Source organism: Megalopta genalis, chromosome 6 (genome assembly GCF_051020955.1).
Source record: "Megalopta genalis isolate 19385.01 chromosome 6, iyMegGena1_principal, whole genome shotgun sequence".
Lineage (NCBI taxonomy): Eukaryota > Metazoa > Arthropoda > Insecta > Hymenoptera > Halictidae > Megalopta > Megalopta genalis.
Window position 1 is genome coordinate 3,877,504 of NC_135018.1, and position 23,577 is coordinate 3,901,080.

Sequence of the window (23,577 nt, forward strand, 5' to 3'; positions counted from 1 at the left end):
TAATAGTACTTTTTAGAGATCGAGTTATTACATCTTTGTCATTGATTGTTTCATATCAGAAGATTATTAATTTCATTCTGAACTGTTACTTCACCTTTATGTACAACATTTGTAACATCCATAAACGATTTTCCGTAACGATGTCATTCGAATCACGATTTTCTTTTCACCGTCGATACTTCATCAGCTTCTCAACCCATTTTCAGCACTATCTACTTGTGATAGTGCCGTATCGCGTACTAAACGCAGCAAAACAAATATTTTAATTTCATCGGTACATAACTCGTGCAAATACTCTTACGATATTGAAACAGTGCCGATTAACTTCGCTGTTCACTTACATTCCGTTCGATTATTATTTTTCATTTGACATTATTGCACCTATTTGCGTCTGTATATGTGACGTGTACAAGGGGACTGCGAATCTTACGCACTTTTGTAGCCATGTAGCACATGTAGCCATCAAAAAATGATATTTTTCTTATGTATATTATGATACACGATACAATTGTAGGTAACAATGAGCATAAAATGAATTTGATTTTCATTTTTTGAGCGGGATATAAAATAGTGGTCGCATATCTATTTAATTAACCCCTTGCCGTACTTTGACGAGTCCGACTCGTCGTGAAAATTTCTACTAATTACTTATTGAGTGTAAATGTTATTCTCTCTTTTAAAATTGGAATAAAATTCTAATCTCTTTTTATGAATATTTAAGCATTCAAGTAAATTTGGGCACACAGTAAGCATCAATTTTCTTTTCTTTCTATGAAATGATTGCAATCGAAAAATTTCTAATCACAGTAACTACGAAGAAAATGGTATGTCAAGGGGTTAATCCGAGAGCACGACACAAAATGTTTAACCATATCCGTTGCAGATCTCATTGCATGTACGAAATGCAACGGCCAAGATGCATCTCGTCAGGGGACGCGTTTACCGGTCAAATACCTACCGAAAGGCAGGTGATTTTTCCAGGGAAAAAACAAATGCACACTCGAACTAATCGCAAGTTGTGGAAATCCCCGGATAAGAATGCAAATAACGGGCTAAATCTAGCGGCAGAACGTTCCAATCAACCTAATATTTATTCGTGCTTCGATTACGATCGTCGAGGCTAAGCCGGCCGCTGGCGTTGTCTCATTTCGAGTAAATGAGAAACAGATAATCGTGTGGCAAGTGTGTCGCGATAAGATACTGTCGAGGATTTACCGAACTGCCGCCAGTTTCGACATGCGAACCAGACAAATTTCAATATAGCTTCTCGCGTCATTTTCTCCGAACTAAATCCAGGGTTTTCGAATATTTAGTAGGTGTTCGAACGCTGTATGTGTACCTAAATCTTGGATAACTTGCTATCCGAATAACAGCGTACATTGGGAAATGCGCTGGTGATTTAGGAACTGGTATAAGTTTTGCGTATTTCGTTTTGAGATATTTAGACTTTTGCATTCAGGCGTATTAAAAAATGTTTTTCTCTTATAGGACAAAATATTTTCTAAATTGTATGATGTTTCGCGATGTCAAATTTATATACCATTGTAAAATTTGTTTAATAACAAGCATAGAAAACGTATCTTCTGAATACTTCAATGACTTATACCACTTTCAAAATGAATAGTAAATCATAGACATTGACTTACAGTAAACAAAACTAATGAATTTGATTAAAAATACGATAAATGAGTGAACTTACTTACTGTTGTACTTACAACATACATGTATGTTGTATTTTTTTTTAGTTTAATTACCGAGGATTTTATTTCCGGCTACCAAACTTTGTAAATTTAAGTAAACACTTACTGTGTACTAATTAACGCAACATTTACCGGCGATCATCTTATAATTTCCAAAAGTCCATAATTTGTAGTTAAAAATTGCTTAATAAATTGTTTAGTGGTGCCAAATCTCAATTCTTTTGGTTTCATGAGTTCCACCACCTTCAAAATCACCGGCACAAATAAAGGCCACTGCATCAGTTCTACTTTAAAGATTCAATTATTATTTCTTTAAATACAATCATTCAGAAACATTTCATTAGATATTTACTCTGAATGCAGCAATTTTAAACAAAATTCATTCATCTTCTTAAAGATACTGTTACAACATTTCTAATCTTACACGTTGCCATTTTAGAATTACTTTAATGTTTGTTATAATATTTTAAGATAAATAATTGTATGCACCTTAGTCTCGTACAGGACACGGAAATTATTTTCAACAATAATATTTCGACGATGTGAACGGTATATGGACACACCAATGATATTGTTAACTCTGTTTACACTCCGATATTGTTTTCGCACATCTCCTTCGCTATCTTGTAAAGTGACGTATGTAGTACGTTCACGTCAACATCTACGAACGTGTTGAAACGTTCAAAAATATAATTGAAAGATTCACTTAGAAAAGTATTTTATCGAGAGTTCGTTTCCCTTGAGCCGTAATTATTTCTTCATCGTCACTGCGTTGTATTCCCTCTCTGTTCCAGTTCTTACGCTCGGCATCTTACATAAATAGATTTGTCGATCGCGTACGTTGCAACGTCAGTGTCAATATCACCGTTTCCGTAATTTCCGGCGTATAAAATCGAGGAGATCAGGAAACCTTGAGCGACGGGAACGCCGTCGCACTCGGAAAAACGTAGCGGCCCGATAAACCTTACATATTTATCCAGTTTATGCATGCGACCCTATAACATTTGATCTTTGCCGTTTTACGTAAAGGGCAATCCGCGTGGCTGTGATTTAATATTACGTCGAGGAGTAATCGTTTGTTTCGATATTTCTTCATAACTGCGTCAAATAAATTTGTCGATAATCATCGTTCGAAAGCGTAATAAATGTGAAAACCTGTCAGCAGCCTCAAATTAAACGAACTGTCAGTTTCCCGTTCTCACCTGCGCAAATTGAAGTATCAGATTAGATGCATGCGACATTGTTTTCTTGTAATTTGAATTTTTAATAAATTTAAATACGCTGATCAATTTATGCCAGTTCTTACAACATCTGTACTATAACAAAAATTAGGCAAATACGAACGTTATTTGTTCCCTCTAAATGGAAATTTTGCTCTCCTGTCTGTTATGAATAGACCGCGGGTTTTTATGCAAGATAAAAATTGTCCTCTTTAATTACAAGATATAGAGAAATTACATTGACATATATTTCTTTTCTTAAATCATTCTAATGAGTTCACAGTATAATACAATAATATTCTCAAATTGTATGAATGTTTTTGCTATTTTCCATTTGATCTATTGAATTGTTGTCAGAAATGCATAAAAATCCGCAGTCTAGTTATGAAAGTCTAGAAATGAAAGCAAATGAAGGCATATACGTATGAAAATCGTTTCGTACTATCAGGAAATGATTTTGTTAGTAGCGTAATTATCGTATTAAGTACATCGTATCCTCTTATAAAATCTGATAAAATGTCGTCAAAAAGCAGCTGTAAATTTCCCAATTTGTTGACAGTTTAAAAAGAAGTAGGTGAATCCGGCGTTTTCTTTCGGTAAAATATCGTGACTTTTCAGTGGATGTTAAGCAACGTGTAAAAATCGTTTGAAACGCGTTCGGAGTGGATTATTGAGACACTGCCGTCGTGAAAGGTGGATAAACAGGTGCGATATCTTTACTAAGGGTCGCACTTCCGCGGTATTCATATTATTTCCACGCGGAACGCGTAACAATAACAGCATCCTATTAAGTGTGTCGGCTATCGGCTATAAATAAACGATCGCATCGACAGCGGATCGAGAAAACATTCGTTAAGATACCCGGCCAATAGCGCGCATGCTAGGGGCTCGTATCTTCCGCGAATGTTCCGAGTTTCCCGCGGTTTTCGCACTTCGGCCCGCGAAGTTCGCTGTAAAAAATACAGAAAAGGTTTGGTAATAGCAGTTTTGATCGATGGTAACAGCTGCTTCTTGTCGATCACAGTTTTACCTATTGCACACTTGCGATAAAAGTGATATAACTGGAAAGGTGTTTCATTGCAGAAGCAGAAAGTAATTTCTGGACGTTAATAGATGTTATTTTCATTCATGAATAAGAAAAATGGAACGCATGAATGAAAGAAAGAAATTAAGTGTTTACCATTGCAACTGTTTTATGCATTTGATGAAGAAAATAGCTTCATTGACGATGAAGACGAATGTTGATCGTAAAAGTCGTCAGTAATTTTCGCATGTCGGTAGTTATGTGATTACATGGTTTAATGTAAAATTTAATTATTATAGATTTTTATTATAAATCTGAATTCTAATATATTTTTAATTGAACAGAGACAAAAGCATTTATCCTGTTATTTATATTTGCTCGAAATATCGTGAACATTTTTAATCCGTCAGAAAATATGCATTTCTTAATTTGATTAAGATTTGATTTACATTTGACGACTGACTAAATAACAAAAAATGGGACTGATAAACATGTCAATAATTCACATGCTCTTCATTCACTTTTTCAATATTTCGCAGTGCTCACTGTAAGACGATCACATTCTTATATGGTAATTTAACTAATATTATCATACTGTCCGTCAATATTTCTATGGTTTTTTCATGATCGCTTAGTCGCTTCACTCTCTAGCTAGTAATGCAGTGCAAACACATCTTCACTATAGGATCTTTCGATCGATAAATTAATCGATCGATTTCTTCTTAAAAATAAACAATAGACAGTAGCACTAATATTAACCACGAAGTGATTAAACAAAATAAAAAATTTTATAAAAAGAAATAAAAATAAGAAAAATTAAATGAGTCATAGTGGAGTACGCGGTCCGTTTACCTAAGTCGGGGCGAGCCGCAACCTTCTCCGCCCTACCCTAATTACAATTTACAGAGTATCCGCAAATCAAAAATTGGAATAGAAAGGGGGAGCTCACAGAAGTCGAACGTATTATTATCAAAAGCAAAAATACTTTTATTTTTTGTAAGAAATAAAATATTTTCATTTCTTGAAACAAAATTTTTTCGGGTATTTTCGAATCCTTTAAGGTTGCCAGAAAAAAATCTCGCAGCTATGTATCTTTAATAGTTTCAGAGTTATAAATTCAAATGTGAAGGCAGAGAAGCGGGAACCTTTGAGGGCTTGCAACCCTTGAAAAATTTCGAGATAAGACAAATGATGACTTAACCCCCCCTCCCCCTAATTGCATATGGACTACAACACATTTTAATACTATCAAAGTCTTTGACATCAAAGTACAAAAGTAATCCGCTTGGCATGGAACGCGGACCGGATGCAATATAATAATGAAATCTAACAAAGGCTTCGACGCTAAATAGATGCAAAAGTTGACCAAGTGGATTCTGAAGCATGAAAAAGATGACTAAATAATAAAGTTGAATGTCCGATAAGACGCCAAGAACGCGGCAATATCGTGGTTGCCACAATAGTTTACCTTTGGCTTTTAATATCCTCATTATGTACTCGTCGACTTCTGTACTATGCGGACACGTGGAAGTAGCTAAAATTCGTCTTTAATCCTACTCGTATCTAATGATGAAAGATTCCTTAATATTAATATTGCACCCGTTGTTGTGGTGCAAGGGGTTGAATTGAATTCGAAGCATACGAAGTGAAATCTTCGTTGTGGAGTCAGTGAGTCGCAATCAAAGGACACAGAACAGCGTGGAAACGCTTAGCTGGATTAGGTTAGTGTGCATTCCAGAGTCGGTTGCGTCGAAGTGTTTTTAATGCCAAACGTTGCCCGAGCTGAACAACATTGACAAACGGCGTCTGCTCGTCGTCGTAGATTGCTCCAAATGTATAACGGATGCGTTATTGGTGGGGAATAATTTCGTCGCGATTCAGAGGAGGTGGTAAAGGGAGAGGGAGGAGGAGGAGAAGGAGTGAGAGAGAGAGAGAGAAAAAGTGAGAGAGAGAGAGAGAAACCGATAACAGGCTCAGAGATAACCGGCTCTCTATCGCTCAAGTTTTCATAGAGGTTATCGTTCTGACCACCGTTGCCACGTCCATCGCTGAAACTGACGAGTGTTTTCCTTCATCTGCGCGTTTCATTCTCGAACAGTGCCATCGTTTTATCGGCGAGTCATCTTCCCTCTGCACGGTTGCTTAAAAATTAACCGCGCGCCGCATCGCGAAAGTAGTTTCCTTGTTATATGTTCATAGCTCCTTTTTCATGACTCCTTCGCGTATTATTTTCTTCACGTCTACATCGACTAGCCTGCTTTGTTGTTAAGCCTTTCAATGTGTAGACCAAACGTGGTACGGGCGATAGTGACGTAGTTTAACCTCTTGCACTATGACGAGCCCAGAGTTAGGACAAATTTTATTCGGATGACGGATTAGGGATAAAGACTGACGAATCAAATTTTATTCGGCGATATTTAATAAAAATTAGTGAAGATTTTATTCGAATAAGAATTTATTCGTCCAGAAATGCATACGGAAAATTATCGATTTGACTAAAAATGGTATACAATATAAAGTGTATTTGTTTAATAGTTTATCAACGTATTTCTTCCACATTGCTCTTTACAATTAACTTTCTTTCATATGTCGCATCGGAAAGTTTGTTAGTTTTGGGTAGAGTGTATATTTCTTGTATATCTTCATTTACTTTTATTTTTAGATTTTGATAATAGAAGAATCAATTTTATTTTGGTTTAGAAGAAATGAATAACGTCTATATTTAGTAGATCATGTATGAAATCTTCATTACGAGTTTGACTCATTATTATACTTGAAGGGATTATTGCGTTTGATGAATCCTTTTGGAGTTGGAGGGTCGATTAACCCCTCATCAGACGATTTACATCTTTTATTAGTTTTATCTTGTAACTAGGTTGCGGATTCTGTGCGTTTATGGAAAAGATTAGCTGTAGATCAAATATGAAATAACAGAAAGAGAAGTTTACAGACTTTGAACAAATTGTTGAATTTCTTTTCACCTTATTAAATTCTCAAAAGCTGAAATATGTTTATATTTCATTGTTGTTTCTTGTTATTAATGCCGGCAATATTTATATTGCATCAAAATCCGCAATCTACTTGTAACGTATTAGTCGAGTAAATAAAATCGTAGTTCATTAAAGTGTGTCCAGGAAAGGGGAAATTGCAGAAGTATTCACAGTTTTCTAATTAAGAAGAAAAGAGAAATCCATATTTAAAACTGGAATTACTGAACACTGAAGTATTTCTCATAAAAAGGACTAGATTACATTTTGCAAGTATAATTACATTAATATTTATTAAATTTGCGTTTTGTAATAAGAGATATATAAATTTTTGTAATAAGAGAAATTCCAATTTTTCAAAACCAGCTTCCGAAAGTTGATATCGCATAGAAATTAATACTTTCAAAGAGCTTTCATATATTCGATATGAAAAATTTCATAAAGTTTTATTGTGACGCGCTTGCAATTATGTTTTGCACATAAAAATATGTTACGAATGCATGTAGGTGTATTGGATATGAAACAATCAGAGATTGACAAGGTACAGATTTCAATGAATTTTTATTCTGATATTTGAAAGGAGATTTTCTGTAAACTAATTTTAAACATGTATTTAATTTTATTTTATTCTATAGAACGTGTACCTATGTAATATTACATTCATCATTTTACAAATTAAATATTTGATATATGAATTTTGTTTAGAATATGGGAATTTTGTGTATCTATGCCATAGATTACTTTAAAAAAATATATTTAAGAAATCGATTATATTACTGTTTTTCTCTAATTTAGACGAGTTTTATAAATACAATAGTTTATTTTTGTATCTTTTTCATCTTTATTTGGAACGTGTTTCTTAAGTATTTTGACAAGATGATGACAAAAACATATCAAACCTTATATCAGAAATTTAAAATATTTATTTCCGTATTGATTCACGGCTGTGAAATTTTATTTACAAAATTCAATATATTCAATTTAATATTGTTGTTCTTAAATATAAGTCAAATTATTGTCAGGGTATAGTAACCAGGGAATGGCACGATAATTGACGCACTTACCTTACATGGAGAAAAATATTATTCGATCAAAAGTCTAAAACTTCACCTGTTATCACTGATAAGAGGGGAAAAAATAATCACTATCGTACCGCAAGAAGCTCTCACAGATTTCCGTGTTCGTTATGGGACAATTCGTGGAATTGTGGTATATTTGTGGTTACCATTGGTAAACGCGTTGTCATAAAGATACGGTCACCGCATCCTATTTACGAGTGTCTTCAAACAGACCGGACAATTCGAATTTAGCACGATGTGCAATAATTCTTTTTGGTAATTAAACATTCCGAACGAATAAAATATCATTCGAACAATGAAAAACGCAGGCATCTGGCGGATGTCCAAATCCTATAAATAGATCATACATTTGTAACATATTATATTTATATTGATAAAACTCCATAGAATCTCCATTTTGTTTTTACCACCAGGAATCTTATGGTTAACAAAAGAAGTATCATCTTTACTTTAGTTTCCGTAAAATTAAGAGCGGAAATGAGAATTTGCGTGGATATCCGCAGTGAAGTGAAAGAATATTCATAGATGTATTATTTTTTATTTGAACTTTATAAAAATTGCATTTTGCATTTTCGAGATGCGCATAAGGAGACACTGCATACCAGAACTAATTTATCTAAAAGAACAATACTTATGCTTGGAAAATGTTCAACCTTATTAAAATACATGCGGCGGAATGAAATTTTTATAAAAAGATTTTGCATTAAGTACTTCAAACGTAACCACAGCAGAGTCGAATAAAATTATCTATTAATTTATTTTAACTTCCAAACGAAATTCTTTATAATATCAAACATTTTGATTCAGCGAAATGGATTTGAATTCCGTTAAATTGATGCTGACCAAAAAGTGCGCGATACATTTTTTGATATCGAGTCACTCCGTGCACAGGAATTCAATTGATTTGATTATCCGCGATTATTTGTAAATTATTGGCATTATAAAAAAACCATTATTTATATATATTATATTATATTATTTATTTATATTATTGTTATTTTTTACTTTTATTTATTGATTATACTTTTCACTTTAGGCGCTACCCATCAAGTTTTGTTGAACCTTTCCAATGCAATGGACGCATGTGCGTGTCTGGCGAAAGTTAGTGGACACATATGTGCCTCCGGCGAAAGTTAATGAACGCATATATATGCGTTTGATTAACACGCACACACGCTTTTAGCAATTAGCAATTTCAGCAGTTCAACATGCGTTATATTTTTGTATTTAGTAATAAATTATATGAAACCGTATGATATGGGATCATCTTCTTGTGCAAATGCATGAATGCCATGTATGTGAAGTGATGTCCACGTGCGCACAGATTACCCATACGGTACGATGCCACGCGCCAGCCGAGCGAAGTGTGCGCGAGCGCACGTGCTCGAGTTCGCAAATGCATCTTACAAGTTGCTGGGATAGAACAGGGGGAAAGAGCAGGAGGAATCCCGAGCGAATGGGCAACTTGTTGCATTTCGGCCGGGAACGGCTCGATAATATACTGCACAGGAATCCTATACATATACTGCACTGTGTACGTGCCAGGATTGTTTAAATTTCCTTTATCTCGGGCGCTCACGGTCCTATCACGTTGACTGCTGTGTCACTCATCCGTAGGTAACAGAGATTCCGGTTTGAAGCTAAAAATGAATATCGGTGGCAAGATGACTAATAAGAACAATTTAATCGAAATCCATAGTTTTCGGAAAACTGAAAATATGTATTTTCCATCCGCGTAGCCGTCGACAATGTAAAATTAAACAAATTATACTTGGATATGTATTTTTTTTTTCAAGTCATTATTGTATTAACGAAATGAAAATATAGTAATTTCTCCCTAATTCGCGCTTAGACTGCTCACAAAAATGGACAAATTGGGAAGAGGGGACGCGATTTATTCGAGCCTTGTTGACAATTGCTAACTATAAAAACGAGCCGCGAGGCTCGAATAATCGTATCATCTCTTCCCAAATCGTCTATATTTGTACGCAATCTGAGCGCGAATTAGGGAGAAATTATTGTAGTCCTGAAGTTTGTGGGCTTACCAACTATAATACATGCTATGATTATGATACTACATTTGGGAAATTATTATTTCAGGAGGAAAAAATTTTGATTTTTATAACATCTTCCTATGCGAAGTTGGGTAAACGTTTAAACCTGTCTTCTTCGAGATAATGTGACCAGTTATGTAGTATTTCTGGAATTATTCATTATTTTCTATGTGCATCGATACCATTAGCGAACATACTTTTCTTTATCCAAACATTCAATGAGCCCTCAAATTTCGACAAAATTTAATGAAATGTTGCGGCGAACATCAACAAATTCATGAAAACTTAGTAAAAGAAAGTACGTATCGAAGAAAAATCATTCGAAAAAAATTACGTGCGCAATGAAGATGAAGTCGAACTTCCAAATATTTCAAGAGACGAAGATGATGAGTTTGTGAAAATGAAAATGAAAAGTTGCAGTAGCGACAGTGACGTTAAGTTAAAAACTCTCGTTTGCTGAAATATAATGATTTTTTTGTTAAACTATATGAAATACGTGTGTATTTATAAAAATTGTATCAGCTTTTATATCCAATACTTTTTTTCTTATGTAGAGGGTTATAGAATATGTCAGAAACAAAATTACCTAAAAATCAATGTCGATGGTACCGGCGTCGCAAGAATGATAAAGACTGCAAAATGGTAGTCAGAAGTTAACGTTAACAGTCGGATAGAGTCCCTGTCGGTGATATTTTACGGAGTTTTATAATAAAACCGACGCGTGTTACTGTAGTAGACTGGCTGATTTACGGCGTCCCTCCGCGGAAGTCCAACGCCGCTGGAGACGCCGGCTTACCGTTTTCGTTCCTGGTTTTTCTCGAGCTAATGCTTTCATTTAATGTCTCTCGTCCTTCCGGTAATCTGTAACTTTGGCTCAGTTTGGGTTTTGCTTCCTCGATTGAAGTAGAATCATTCGTGCCATTTGTTGACGCCAACATCTCTTTGGCCATGGCTTGACAACCTTCTTGATAATAAGAAATAATTTAATGGTTGCCATTAAATTAACTCTTTAAATATAATATTGTAAAACCTGTCTAAACTTTTGATGTAATTGCAAATTCATGTAAACAAATTTTCGACATGAAACAGACGCAACAATTACAAGATGCAAGAGCGTTGACTTACCCCTAAATCATTGGCTTCAGATTCTTCTGATGAACACATGATTATATGTAATTACTAATTACTAATTAGTATCTTGATTAACATTTCGTTGCATTGTGCAGCAAACGTGCTGTACTATACACACATTTTTTTATTAAATATGTGTTCGATATTTGTGAAGTATAAGTGAAAATAATCGTAATTATAATAAATAATATATATATAATAATAATATAAATAATAATATATAATATAATAATAATGTAATAATATATAATAATAATAATATTACATTATTATTATATTATATATTATTATATATATATTATTTATTATAATTATGATTATTTTCACTTATACTTCATAAATATTGAATATATATATATATATATATATATATATATATATATATTATATATATTATATTATTATAATATATAATAATAATAATATAATAATAAATAATAATATATAAATAATCATAATCATAATTTTACGGATATCTTATGCCTATGTTAACATACAACATTAAGAACCTAAAGGTAATATCAAGAAACGAGAAAATGAAACACTATGCATAAACCAAATGACGCAAGGGGCAAGGGGAATCGGTCGCTCGCTCCACCTAGCCTCTTCTAATTTTCAGACTTTTAATTATTATTGGCTAAGTTACGCACTGAGCAATAGTGTGATTGGATGAAGCGGGCGACCGATCATCCTTGCTCCTCGCGTCGATTAGCTTGTGAATCTTCTCGTTTGCAAGTAGAAGTGCATCTCGGGAGGTCATAAAAGAGTGGGAACTACGTGCGTGCAGGTCAGGCGGAGCTAGTGGTATACACCCCTTGTCCCTCTATCTAAACAACTGACTTCTTCCGGGCAACGCGGACAGTAGTAAACGGAATGTTTCCATCGTTGTCAATGTTTGTAGACACTATCTCGGAAGGAGACAATTCGCTGTAGAAGAATAGGAATAACCAACTAAATAAAGCATTAAAGAATTCCTCCGTAAGAATATTGCAAATTCGAGTGTTTATCATTATCATGTTATAATGATGGTTTTAATAATTTCTGATTTTGTATGTTCAAGTAAAATTAAGTATAATTTCTGCTTTATTGCTCGACGTAACATCGGGCTGCTAGACTAGGATGTTTCACTAATTATGTCATGCAAGAGATGATATCTTGAATTTCATTTTAGTGGACCTAAGCCTTGCTCGTTCGTTGTGAAATTGATTAAATCTAACTAAAAATAGAAAATCGAGGACGCTTTCGTATTTTCCTAGATTGGAATTTAGACGTTATTTAAGATCTTCGTGTTCTGTACCAATGTCCATTAATTTTATCGCTAACCTTGTATGTACTTATGGACACATTACTAGGAAAACCGGAATGACACGATCGAATAATTCATTATCGATGGAACATAATCGTATAAATAAAGCAGTCGTATTAGTCGATCTCGGGAAGAAACTTCTTGCGTCTGTTAAATTAAAAAAGATACTTATTTATTGTTCCCTTAAGGAAGATATTATTGTGTCACTGTTTTAAATGTTGCTTGTACTTTACGTGGAATTTTTAACCAAGCTTTCAACTAAATAAAAAATTTAAGGCGCGTTTCAAAAAGAAAACTGGGTCTGTGAAATGATATAAGACGCGTACGTAACAGACACTTAGTTCGAAGTTAAAACATAAACGATTTATTCCGGAAAAAAACACTAAAACTAAAAATATGTCTGCAGATAAATAGATAAGTAAAATAATTTCTACGTTATAATATTAGAAGTTTCTAACAATTTTCCAACACCTACAACTTTATTTGCTAGTGCTTTACAGCTAACGAACCTTCCAATAACGCTTTGTTCGAAGCGTATATTGTTCGGATAGCAATAAGATATTCGGACAGACCGCTTTGCTACATTGTCAATGAAAAATGTTCTCAGATATAGAAACCTTGTCGTCGTCACGTTATCTTTGAACATGCACGACAAGGACACCGTACGCATTGCATTTTTCGCGTAATCCCCACTTGGCGGTCTTCGGGCACGATTTCAGAGCCGCTCTTCACTTTTACGCCAGTTGAAAGGTTGCTCAAATATCGATGCTGCTTTATACTTGCATAAACCCTATAAACGTAAGTAAGAACGGAACTTCGGGTTATTGCATTACACCGTGCTCGAAGTACATTAAAGACACAAGAATGTTGCAGGTATCGGGTGGTCAAAGTATTAATTTTGGATTTTACCGTAATGCGTGGCTGGTAATCGTTGCAGAAGTTAGTAATAATAAATTGTTCTCGTTCTATTCAAGATTGATTCGTAGCTAAATTCAACTGATTACCATTAACACCTAATTATAAATAAGGAGTTCAAGTTTCTTACTAAACATCCGGTTTTAGCATGTGTTACGAAGTGCCATTTCATGGGTTACAAATAGACCGCGGATTTGATGCATTTATGAGCAAAATGCGTAGATGGAACATAAAGTAGTGGAAAGATTGTAAGACCTTAAAATTGCTGTTGCATCACTTATATATTAAGAAAGAAGTCAAGCTATTATTTTACTTTAGTTTGCTGCAATTGAGGTAGACAATTTTTATTTCGCATAAAGACCCATAGCATAGTTATAAACGATTATAAAAAAACCGAACCCGAATGTGATTATGGCTGGGAACTCTGATTTGCAGCTTTACGATCATAACCCGGATTAGTGTCGAACATCTAGCAACCAGTTATCGAAACTACGTGGATTACGGGGATATTAACACGTTCGCGGAGAGTAAAAATTGTAATGAGCAGCAAAAATAGACCGGTGACTTATTCTTAAATCATTACATTAATGTGCGCAATAATTTCAAAAAATAATGTGACTTAAAAATTTGAATGTGTGTTAATAGCATTCATGTAATTTTGCATTACAAGAAAAATCAATGCTACAGCATTCACGTCCGCGAACATGTTTAGAACAGAATCTGATACAGGTTGCGTTTTTTATCTCTGCTAGACATAGAAAATGTTGACATATCTGTTTTGTATTGAGAGAGTGGCAACGAAACACTCACGATCCAACAAACGCCAAGGGTTTGCTTGACCTTCTTCGATGCGAAGTGTCTAAATAGTCCTGAACTGGGTCGCGTGTCATGGCAGCTCAGCTACCGTCGAAAGGGTGTAAAAGTCAGCCTTACCACCTGGGGATGTTTCCTTGTGATCAAGCTTAGCCCTGCGCTCTTCTATATTTAACCGATCCCCGCGTCAGCCTACCCCTTTGCCGCTCGAGTCGTTTCGAAATCTTTGCTCCTCGCCTCAAGAGTCTCTAAGGCTCCTCTCTCACGCCGGTCAGGGATAGGAAGAGCAGCGGCGTCCGCGTTAATGCAGAGTAACGAGGGCTTTGTAACGGAGGAGAGCTGCCTTATGGCGTTTGTTGGCAGAGGCGAGAAGCGAAGAGTCGCGGCCAACTGGGTTTGATCCAAGAGCACGTCCTCCCGCGAAGGGTAAGAAAGCTTGTAAGGAAATTACCGCGCGATTAAGTTCCCTTCGCGGGAAAGCGGAGCGACCAGCTCATTGAGCAACTTTCTTTGCTTTCTTCCCCCCTCTCTCCTTCTCTCCCCCCCCCCACTTCGCATAGAAATTGAGGAACGAAGAATGTCCGCTGCTCATTGGCACGCCACCACGGGCAAATTGCGCGTCTTGGCCCATTGGAGAGACTTGGGGAACTCTTCTGTCGCGTGCGTTTCTGCAGCGGCGATGTGTGGATTGAATAGAGGCGTGCAATAACTAAAAACTGTCGGGTCAGGAATTTTAATTGGGATCAGGTTGGGATTCTGGACGCTTTTTTCGGATAAAATGACAAAAACTAAGCGACCTATCTAATTTGAAAAGTGTATTTTGTCGCATTCATCAATTGGTTGTATTGAATGAGACAGGCGTACTCATAAATAGGACAATGTAATAAAATAAAGTAATGCTGATATTAATCTTATAAGTACTACTTTTTAATTCATTGTAAGTGCATATAATATTATATCTGATCTTAAATTATACATATACCAATCTTCCAGAATTCAAAGAAATAAATATTTTACAATAATAATAATAATCGGTTTATCGACCAACGGGAGAAAAGTCCCTGTGTTACAATAATATGTCTATATGCTGCACAAATAGCATAACAAAAAAAGAAAAGAAAGCAATGATACAATAAAAAGATATGGTAAAAGAGAAGAAAAAGGTGGTAAAGAAGAAGAAAATTATAAAGAACGGTACAGTAAAGATCCTTGATAGTAACATGAAAATTCATAGTTTCTGCGCTGATTTCAAATATGGTGAGAATCCAGTGAACTTCGTAAATAATGCATTTAAAATATTTATCGTGGTCAGACTCCACATGGAATCTTTCAGTCTCACAATCAGCTCTCGAAACGATGACCATGTGGTTCCAAAAATTGCAGGAACAGCGTTAGTGTGTTACCAGTCTCTTCCCCGATAGCAACTCTGTAATCCGCCCTTGAAACCGTCAGTTGTCTTTTATACGGTATCTGCAGGAGCTACACTCATTTCTTAGCACCTAATGTCATTACATATTTTGAACGCAAAAAATGATGTTCTTCCCAGAATTGTTGATAGTGCTAGTATCAATGTTGAATTTACTTTGTTTATCATCCTCATCCTTATTGCACCTAATATGATTTTATTTATCGTAATTTTCTTGTTGCTGCAGACGGATCTGTACCTTATTAACCAGTTAGCTGTTGCAATCTCTTTGAAATGTGTGTAAGTTACTGTAATTATACTGTATACGTTTGATTTTCTTCATATTTTGTTCAAATACAACGCTTTTATAAAATATATAATTTAACCAGTTAGTTGTTTCTGACGAGTACACCCGTCACGAAGAAATGGTAACATTCTGCTTTATGACGAGTATGCGCGACAAAAACAGCTAATTTGAACTTAATTACTAACTTGAACGAAAATAACATTTTCATAGATTATTTTACAAAACAAAGCAAAATGAGAGAAAGTTCTTTATGGTGGAAGTAGAGTAAAAGTGTAATTCATGTTTGTTGATATAAATGCTTTTGTAATACCTGATAATATAAGTGAACATTTTTCTGCACACTGTAATTTCTTCCTGTTACAGGTGAGTTCGCGCGTTCGAGTGCCTCAATTTTTGAACTCTTACAGTTAGAACGTGACAATTCGGTAAGCTGTACACTTACTGTAATTATTTTATACAATTCTCGGTTATTTAATGGAAGACTCTGGTTTGGAAAGTCAAAAATCGATGGCCCTCAGCGAACTTATCATAGTTCACTAAGAGTGTACTATGGTTCATTAGTGAAAACTAGTTACATATGTATATTTAGAAATTTTCTTGATTGCGAATATGGTGACCTGTTAAGTAGAATTTTCTTTCCTTACAATAACAGCTTTTGCGGATAAGTGATAACCAAGAACCATATATTTTTTTACCGATCTTTGTATGCTATCGTTCATTGAAAATTTTCTCAGTTTATAAATGCATGAGGTAGTCTAATAATAACCCAACGGCTGGGAGTAACTTGAAGAACAGAAGAAAGAACGAAGTCTTCCTTGCGAATGTAAAGAAATTGGAGCGTAGTAGCTGAGACAATCCCAAACGAAGAAAAATGACTGTCGTGAGCTGGTGGCTTGATAAGGTAGATGTGCTAGTAATTGCGTATTCCAATTTAACGATCGATCTAATGAAAATCACGCGTATTATTGTCCGTGGCGGGAATGTTGATCGCATTCGCTGAACTATTAACATATTAGCACCTTAATTACCGAATTGCAATATATAATACTGAATCTCCTGCAAACTCAAATACGTTTGCTAAAAGGATTTCACGTTGAGGAATCGAAAATAGATAATTATGAATGAAATATTAAACACTTGGAATATTCAAATACTGTTTTCTGGATACCTTGAAAATTAACGAAGATGGACGGGATTACTAAATATAAAAATTGATTATCTTCTTATAGAATTGTGTGACGGAGCAGTAAATAAATTAGTTACGTAATAACGGAAATCGAAATATTGACTCAGAATAATATGAAACAGAACTGTGTCTTGGATTTCAAAAATAATACTCGTCAGTGATTTTATCATTTACAAAATCAACTCGCGCGAGACCTGGATTCTTCAAAATGGTAGAAATTCAACAGAAATTAGATTTCTCTCGAGACAAAATTAATGAAATGTTTTTTAAACGTTTCGTCACTTCTTCCCCTGTTCGTAGGGAATCTAATAAATTAATGAGTACCAAATTACAAATTTGATACACGTTAAGAAATGTTAAGGATATCCAAGTAACAAATGACTTACACATCGATTCATTTAAAAAAGGAAACCTCTGAGAGATATAAGTGTTAGCGAGTAATTAATTGAAAATGTTCCTATTCACATTTTATTATACACGCGAAGTTTATTAGCAAGCTAATCTTTGCAATGTACAGGGTGTCGCAAAAGTTACTCAAAATTAGGAAATGAGAGGTTCCTGAGGTCATTGTAAGTAACTTTTTCCTTAGCGAAAATGCGAGCCGCAGCTTTGTTTACGAGTTATTAACGAATAACAGGGACCAATAAGAGGCGAGGTCATCTGGCGCGAGGCAGCCGAGCCAATGAGCGAAACTAGGCTTCGTCCGCCTTACGCCAGTGTACACATTGGTCAGTGTTTTTCGTTAATAACTCGTAAACAAATGTGCGGATTGCATTTGCGCTAAGGAAAATGTTAGTTTAACACGTTGACTGCCACGCGTATTTACAACAAAATCTCCTACAGGCCACCCATGCCGCTATAGGAAGGGTGCGCTGTTAATTCATGTCTGTTTCTGTTCCTGCATGAACAGTTGGAATCTTTGACAAGTACCGAATGGTATAACTTAAAATCTCTGCCCTTATTTTTTTCAATAATGAAAAGAGATCGGATTGCCCGGAAGGAGAAGCATAAATAGAATTACATCGTCAGATTCTGATTCGGATACTGATAAATACAATCTTAGTGATAATGAATGTTATGAAGATACTATTGACGAGATTTTACGAGAATTGGTCATGGAAGAAGAAAGAAATGTTGATGATACCGAGGAAGCTACAGTTCAAATAAAAGCTCAAATAAAAGATACGAAATGGACCGGTCAGAGGCACGAGCAAATCTGAAAAAACCAACAACTTTTTGTCCAAGCTGTCCTGATCAACCTCAACTTTGCAGAGAATGTTTTAATGTTATACACTGCGAATAATTTTTTTAATAAACCATTTTTATAAGAATTCAATAGTTTCATTACCTCTTGTAGAATATTTGTCGAAATATTTTCGGAAATCCTTTGTAAGTAGTCAAATCAGCGTCACCCGAATTACGGGTGACGTGGCCTGATGAGAACTTTTGCTGTCACCCGAATACGGGTGACGCGGCAGTCAACGTGTTAAATGACCTCAGATATAGTGTCAGGAAGTCATGAAGTATCGTCACGGTAAACTCGTGCAGACTCCTAGGTGTCTACCCATAGAATGACCTCTTCCGATGCCTTTTTGGGAGGGCTATTTATTTATGTCATTAGAAAAGGACAGGATCTCTTGTTAGACAAGGATAATCAAATGTCTGCGAGAAACGTCTGTGGCGTGAAAATTTGGAGGAGCAGTTATCGGTCGCGAGAGCCCCGGCTATCAGGTATGTACATATACCTGAGGTAACCGGACTCTTCTCGAACCAAGGTTACTCGCTGACGAAAATGGTACCGGTATGGGCGAGTCTAGTTGCCAGATGTGGCAAACCCCATCATAAACCAGCACGCACCGTGTCAAGGTAAAAGGTTGGGTTTCCCGGAACGTGGCAGCGATTAGGACACTATACATAGTTTCCCCCCAAAAAGTGCGAGAATATATTTCGGCCAACACCCAACGCATCCTCTAAACACGGGAACAATAGAGACGTATTCGAACACAGAAAAATCCGGCTGGTCCGACAGAAGCTGCAGCGGAATTTGGACGTGTTTTCTCAGCAACGTGAGCATGTATAATTTGACCGTTGGTGCAACGATACGTTGGCCGGTGCAATGCTGTCGCTGACGTCACTGGTTCGGACGATTAGTTTGTCAGTGGTTCTCCGTTTTGTTGATACTCTGTCTGGAGCGAAAGGTTAACGCGCAAAAACCGTCTGGTCCGTTCTCCGATTGCTTCGAGCGTGGCTAGACAGTGATTTCCCGTGTTGCACGGTGCACAGTGGTCTGGAAACCAGCTTTCTCTGACCTGAAATTGTGAATTCTGATGACCTTCTTTGAAATTGAATTTTTCGAATCCAACATCTCGAAAAACATTATTTCCGCTAGACAACGTTATTACGAAATCTCTTCAAAATATCGACATCCAAAATATTAATTTCTGACAATTTTTTGATCAATTTTTTGATCATTTTTTATCATTGTGGATTTTATGCATATGTATGTATATGACAAACAAGAGCAGCTATGAGTTTATCTGTAAATTTACCGAACGCGACTAATGCGTATTGTTTTATAACAATGACAAGATTGAATTTATTGAGAGTTTTTACAATTTCTATGATAATATGTGCTTGAACAAGGACGATTATTTAAAAATTTCACACGGAAACATTTTTACGATATCAGGATTTTATATGTACATCAGAAATTGTGGACTGGAGAATTTAAAGAAACTCATTTCTTTAGAACACAAAATCGTAAAATTCGAAATGAAATTGAGTATTTTGAATGCTGCCCATGAAGTGGCAGAATATTTTGAAATTATTTGTTTCTTGTCATAGCGGAATTCTTATTTTTACACTGAAAAATTCTATTCGACCTCGAATCTTTATTTTCAAGAATTTCCTTTATGCAACTTAAAGGCAAGAATTTTCTTGAAAAAAGTTCCATAAGTGCTGTTGTAAATAGAACCTATTAAAATGTTTAAGAACTTTCTCCATCCCTGGTATCAACCAAAACAGGGCAAATTTTATTTGAAATAAAAAAAAAAATAACTATTTGGAACAATATAATTCAGATCGTTATTTGAAAATAAAAATAATATCGATTCGTTTGGCATAAAGCAATATCGAATAATAATTTATTTCTTTATTTGTGGAATTGATCACAAAAAATAATGCTGAAAACAATAGTAAATAAAAAGATTTTATTTTATAGAATATTGAAAACGATTTGTTTAAAGCGAAAACATTAAATTTAACTTCATAATTATTTCAAATAGTGAAATAATATGTTATAGTAAATTCTCCATAATTGACCTTCAGCTTGGAGACAAAAATCGACAAACTGAGGGTCAATTGGTGAGAATTTACTATATTCGGAATGATGCTAATGATGAAAATAAATTTTCATTTCACTTCCTCTGCATTTTGCAGTTAACGAAGATCATTTTAATTTAGCATGAAACTTCGCAGTCTAGTCATTAAGAACTGTGTCCCGAACGCTCGATAAGGTCGTTTTATCGGCAAGAAATTGCTTCCACTCCAGAAAAACTGCAACACGATCGACAACGAGGATCGCAAGCTTGAAACGCGCATCGTTGGATTACGTAATATCACGGATTGCGTCGCGTTATCCGTAAACGCGAACAGTTCTCTCGAATTTTCCACTGGCGAGCAATTAAAAAGCGGTCGATCATCATCGACATCGGTATCGGTCGCCGCCTGTGTAATTACGCCCGAGGAAAAGTGAAGTCAACGGAAACGTAATCGTAATCGGTCGTTATCAGAGTCACGTACGGACTGCGACGATTCGAGGCGACGCTGCGCGGCGCGGCGACGCGCGACGCCGGCGATTCGTGCGATGTCATTTGCCGCGCAGTTGCGACGCTCACCAAGTTAATGCGGATAATTTGAATTTGCAAGTCTCATTGAAACGCGCGCGAACGCCACGGGCACGTACAGTAGCCCGTGAAAGTCTGTTTCGCGTCGCGATACACGGTTCCGAAGCCGGCCCGCGAATCCAGTCGTAATCGCGAATTTTTATTTCCGACACCACAAGTTCGAATCCGCCGAAATCTCGCGTTCGCAGCAGCATACTCTTTCTGCCAAACTTCTTGAAAATTCGGCGCAGGAGTTAACCGATGATCGTTGAATTTGCAGATGGAAATTCGAGATCTAGTTGTTGTTTTTTTTCACGTTTAACAAAGTTGTCGGATGCTTACAAGCATCCTGTATCTGAATTTGGATGTAGGTATAATCATGCTAGCAAACATTTACCGTGCAGAAAAGTCACGCGAGTGCTTACTATGCACGATCTGACTGACCCAAAACTCTATAAGTTGAAATGAAACAGTAAAATGATGCTAAATTCTCCTTATTGATTATATAAAACAGAATACGTAATAATGTATTCTTTCTTCGAATGAGATATTGATACAGTATTAAATAGAGCAACAGTATTTTTAAATTCTTCTCGTGTCTTCGCTTGTCTATATTTCATTTATCCGTTTCTGCTGAAAATTCATAAAATCCGCAGTCTAGTAATAATATTGTATCTGTGATATGTAGTGTTGCAGTTACTAATACATACGAAAACAAATTGTGTAAAAATATATATAGTTATACTCATAAAATTGAGCGTACATATTTAAACATTTTCAGCATGCATATAAGTTGCCGAAATCTACGAGAGGCGTTGGAAAAACGGGAGCTTTTTAAACCTTTTTTTTCGTAATTCTAAGTAATAGTAAAATTTAAAAGAAGACATTTTGGTCCCGCTATCATCTAAAAAAAAAAATTCAAGTCGCTTAGTCTGGTTTTGAAAAAGTTATTACGTTTTGAAAGATGTACGCTCAATTTTGTGAGTAACTGTATTTAGAAAGCACATTATCTTACAGTTTGTCTTAAGCAGTTTATTTGGTTGGTTAGGATCCGCAGTTATTACACTTACGACTTCTTAAAAAGAGTATAATCAAATATTTAGTAATTTCAATCAGGTTGTAATCTCTTTTGCAATGTGCTTTACAAAAATGATTCTTATGTAGGTTTTTCTAATATAAACTTTCTTGATAACTGCTTCTGAGAATCATCCATAAAAGTCTACATTTCATTACAATACATACATTTTTTATCATTATTCGAGAATAATTGCATTAATTCTGACTAAACAGAGGAAAAATGTCATATTTGCAATTTAAAGAAACTATTATTTATATAATAATTCAAGAGTTTACAATCGATTTCGAATCTGGAGGCTGTAGATATTTGTCTATTTCTACTAGCTGTTTTAATGCGAATATGATTCAAATTCATAACACAGAACAAGTACGGAAGCAAAAAAGTTGTAGCGGACTTCAACACTATCTATCTGACTCGTGTGATTACCAATTATAGGCTAGAAATGAAATGCTGCAAATGCTATGCCTTCTGTATGCAAAAGCTTCTCTTTTGCACATTCTTGAATTAGTCTTCGACCGAATATCTAAGATTTAAAAATCGATGCGCATTCTGCCAGGAGCATTTCATTAATTCGACAGTCTGGTATTTTACAAAAATAGAATTCACGAATGATTTCATTTCATACTTTCGGCCAACTGGATCGGCAATTTATCCCGCTACGCTTCGCGAGGTCCGATACGATAAGTCAGATAGAGAGAAAGAAAAAAAAGAGCAGAGGAGAGAAAGAGAGAGAGAGAGAGAGAGAGAGAGAGAGAGAGAAGCACTACGGCCGTCACTTTCGAGTTCTATTCTGAATCGGTGAATTTCCGTGGGGCCTTGAGCCTAAAAAATTCCTACGAGTCCGACGGCGACTTTATTAAAATGCCTTCTTTCTCAAACGGACGTAATATACATAAACGCATTTAAATTGAATCGACGAAGGTCACCAGCAAATGTCCAAAGAAGGCCCGATAAATTCGGTGAACGCGCGCGTATTTCGCACTACGCACATGCCTGTTTTTCATGGGGCAGCAGACGCGCGACGAGTCGGCCGAAAGGGAAACACAGAACTGCGCAAAAGAGTTCTCGAAATTCTGCAGACCGTTCCGCCGGACAAAGGTACAGCGAAAGATAAAAGTATTCGCGCGCGCCGTTGAATTTTTTGCTTGAACCGCCACGGCGGCGGATTATAATACGTGCACGTGAATCCGCTTGCTTTGGAAAACTCCAAAGTCTGTGCACTCGAATTTCCGACAGAGAACATATTCCTCCTTCACAAAATTCAATTCTTTTTCTTTTATTTCGAAAATCTCTTACTATTTCATTTAAAAATTTTGAGGCGAGAAACACATTTTTTTATATTTTCGAACAATTTTGACAGATCTTCACAGAAAGTGCAGACACAGTGATTGATAAAATATGTATGTATAAGTGTGATTTCAAAAAGTGATCCACTGAATGGAGAAATTAAATTGTAGAGAAAAGATTTTCGAAAATGTCCTTCCTGTT

The 23,577-nt window shown here is 35.6% G+C and overlaps 1 protein-coding gene across 2 annotated transcripts in view; it reads left to right on the plus strand.

The window, feature by feature from the left end:
• foxo (forkhead box, sub-group O) overlaps positions 1-23,577 on the plus strand; it is a 182,714-nt gene that overhangs the window by 70,240 nt on the left and 88,897 nt on the right. The window contains exon 2 of one of the 2 annotated variants that reach the window (XM_076523114.1): positions 16,305-16,366. The exons of the other annotated variant lie outside the window; for it this stretch is intronic. Within the exon in view, the coding sequence (XP_076379229.1) occupies positions 16,305-16,366 (62 nt within the window). The remainder of the gene's footprint in view (positions 1-16,304; positions 16,367-23,577) is intronic. 2 annotated transcript variants of the gene reach the window in all.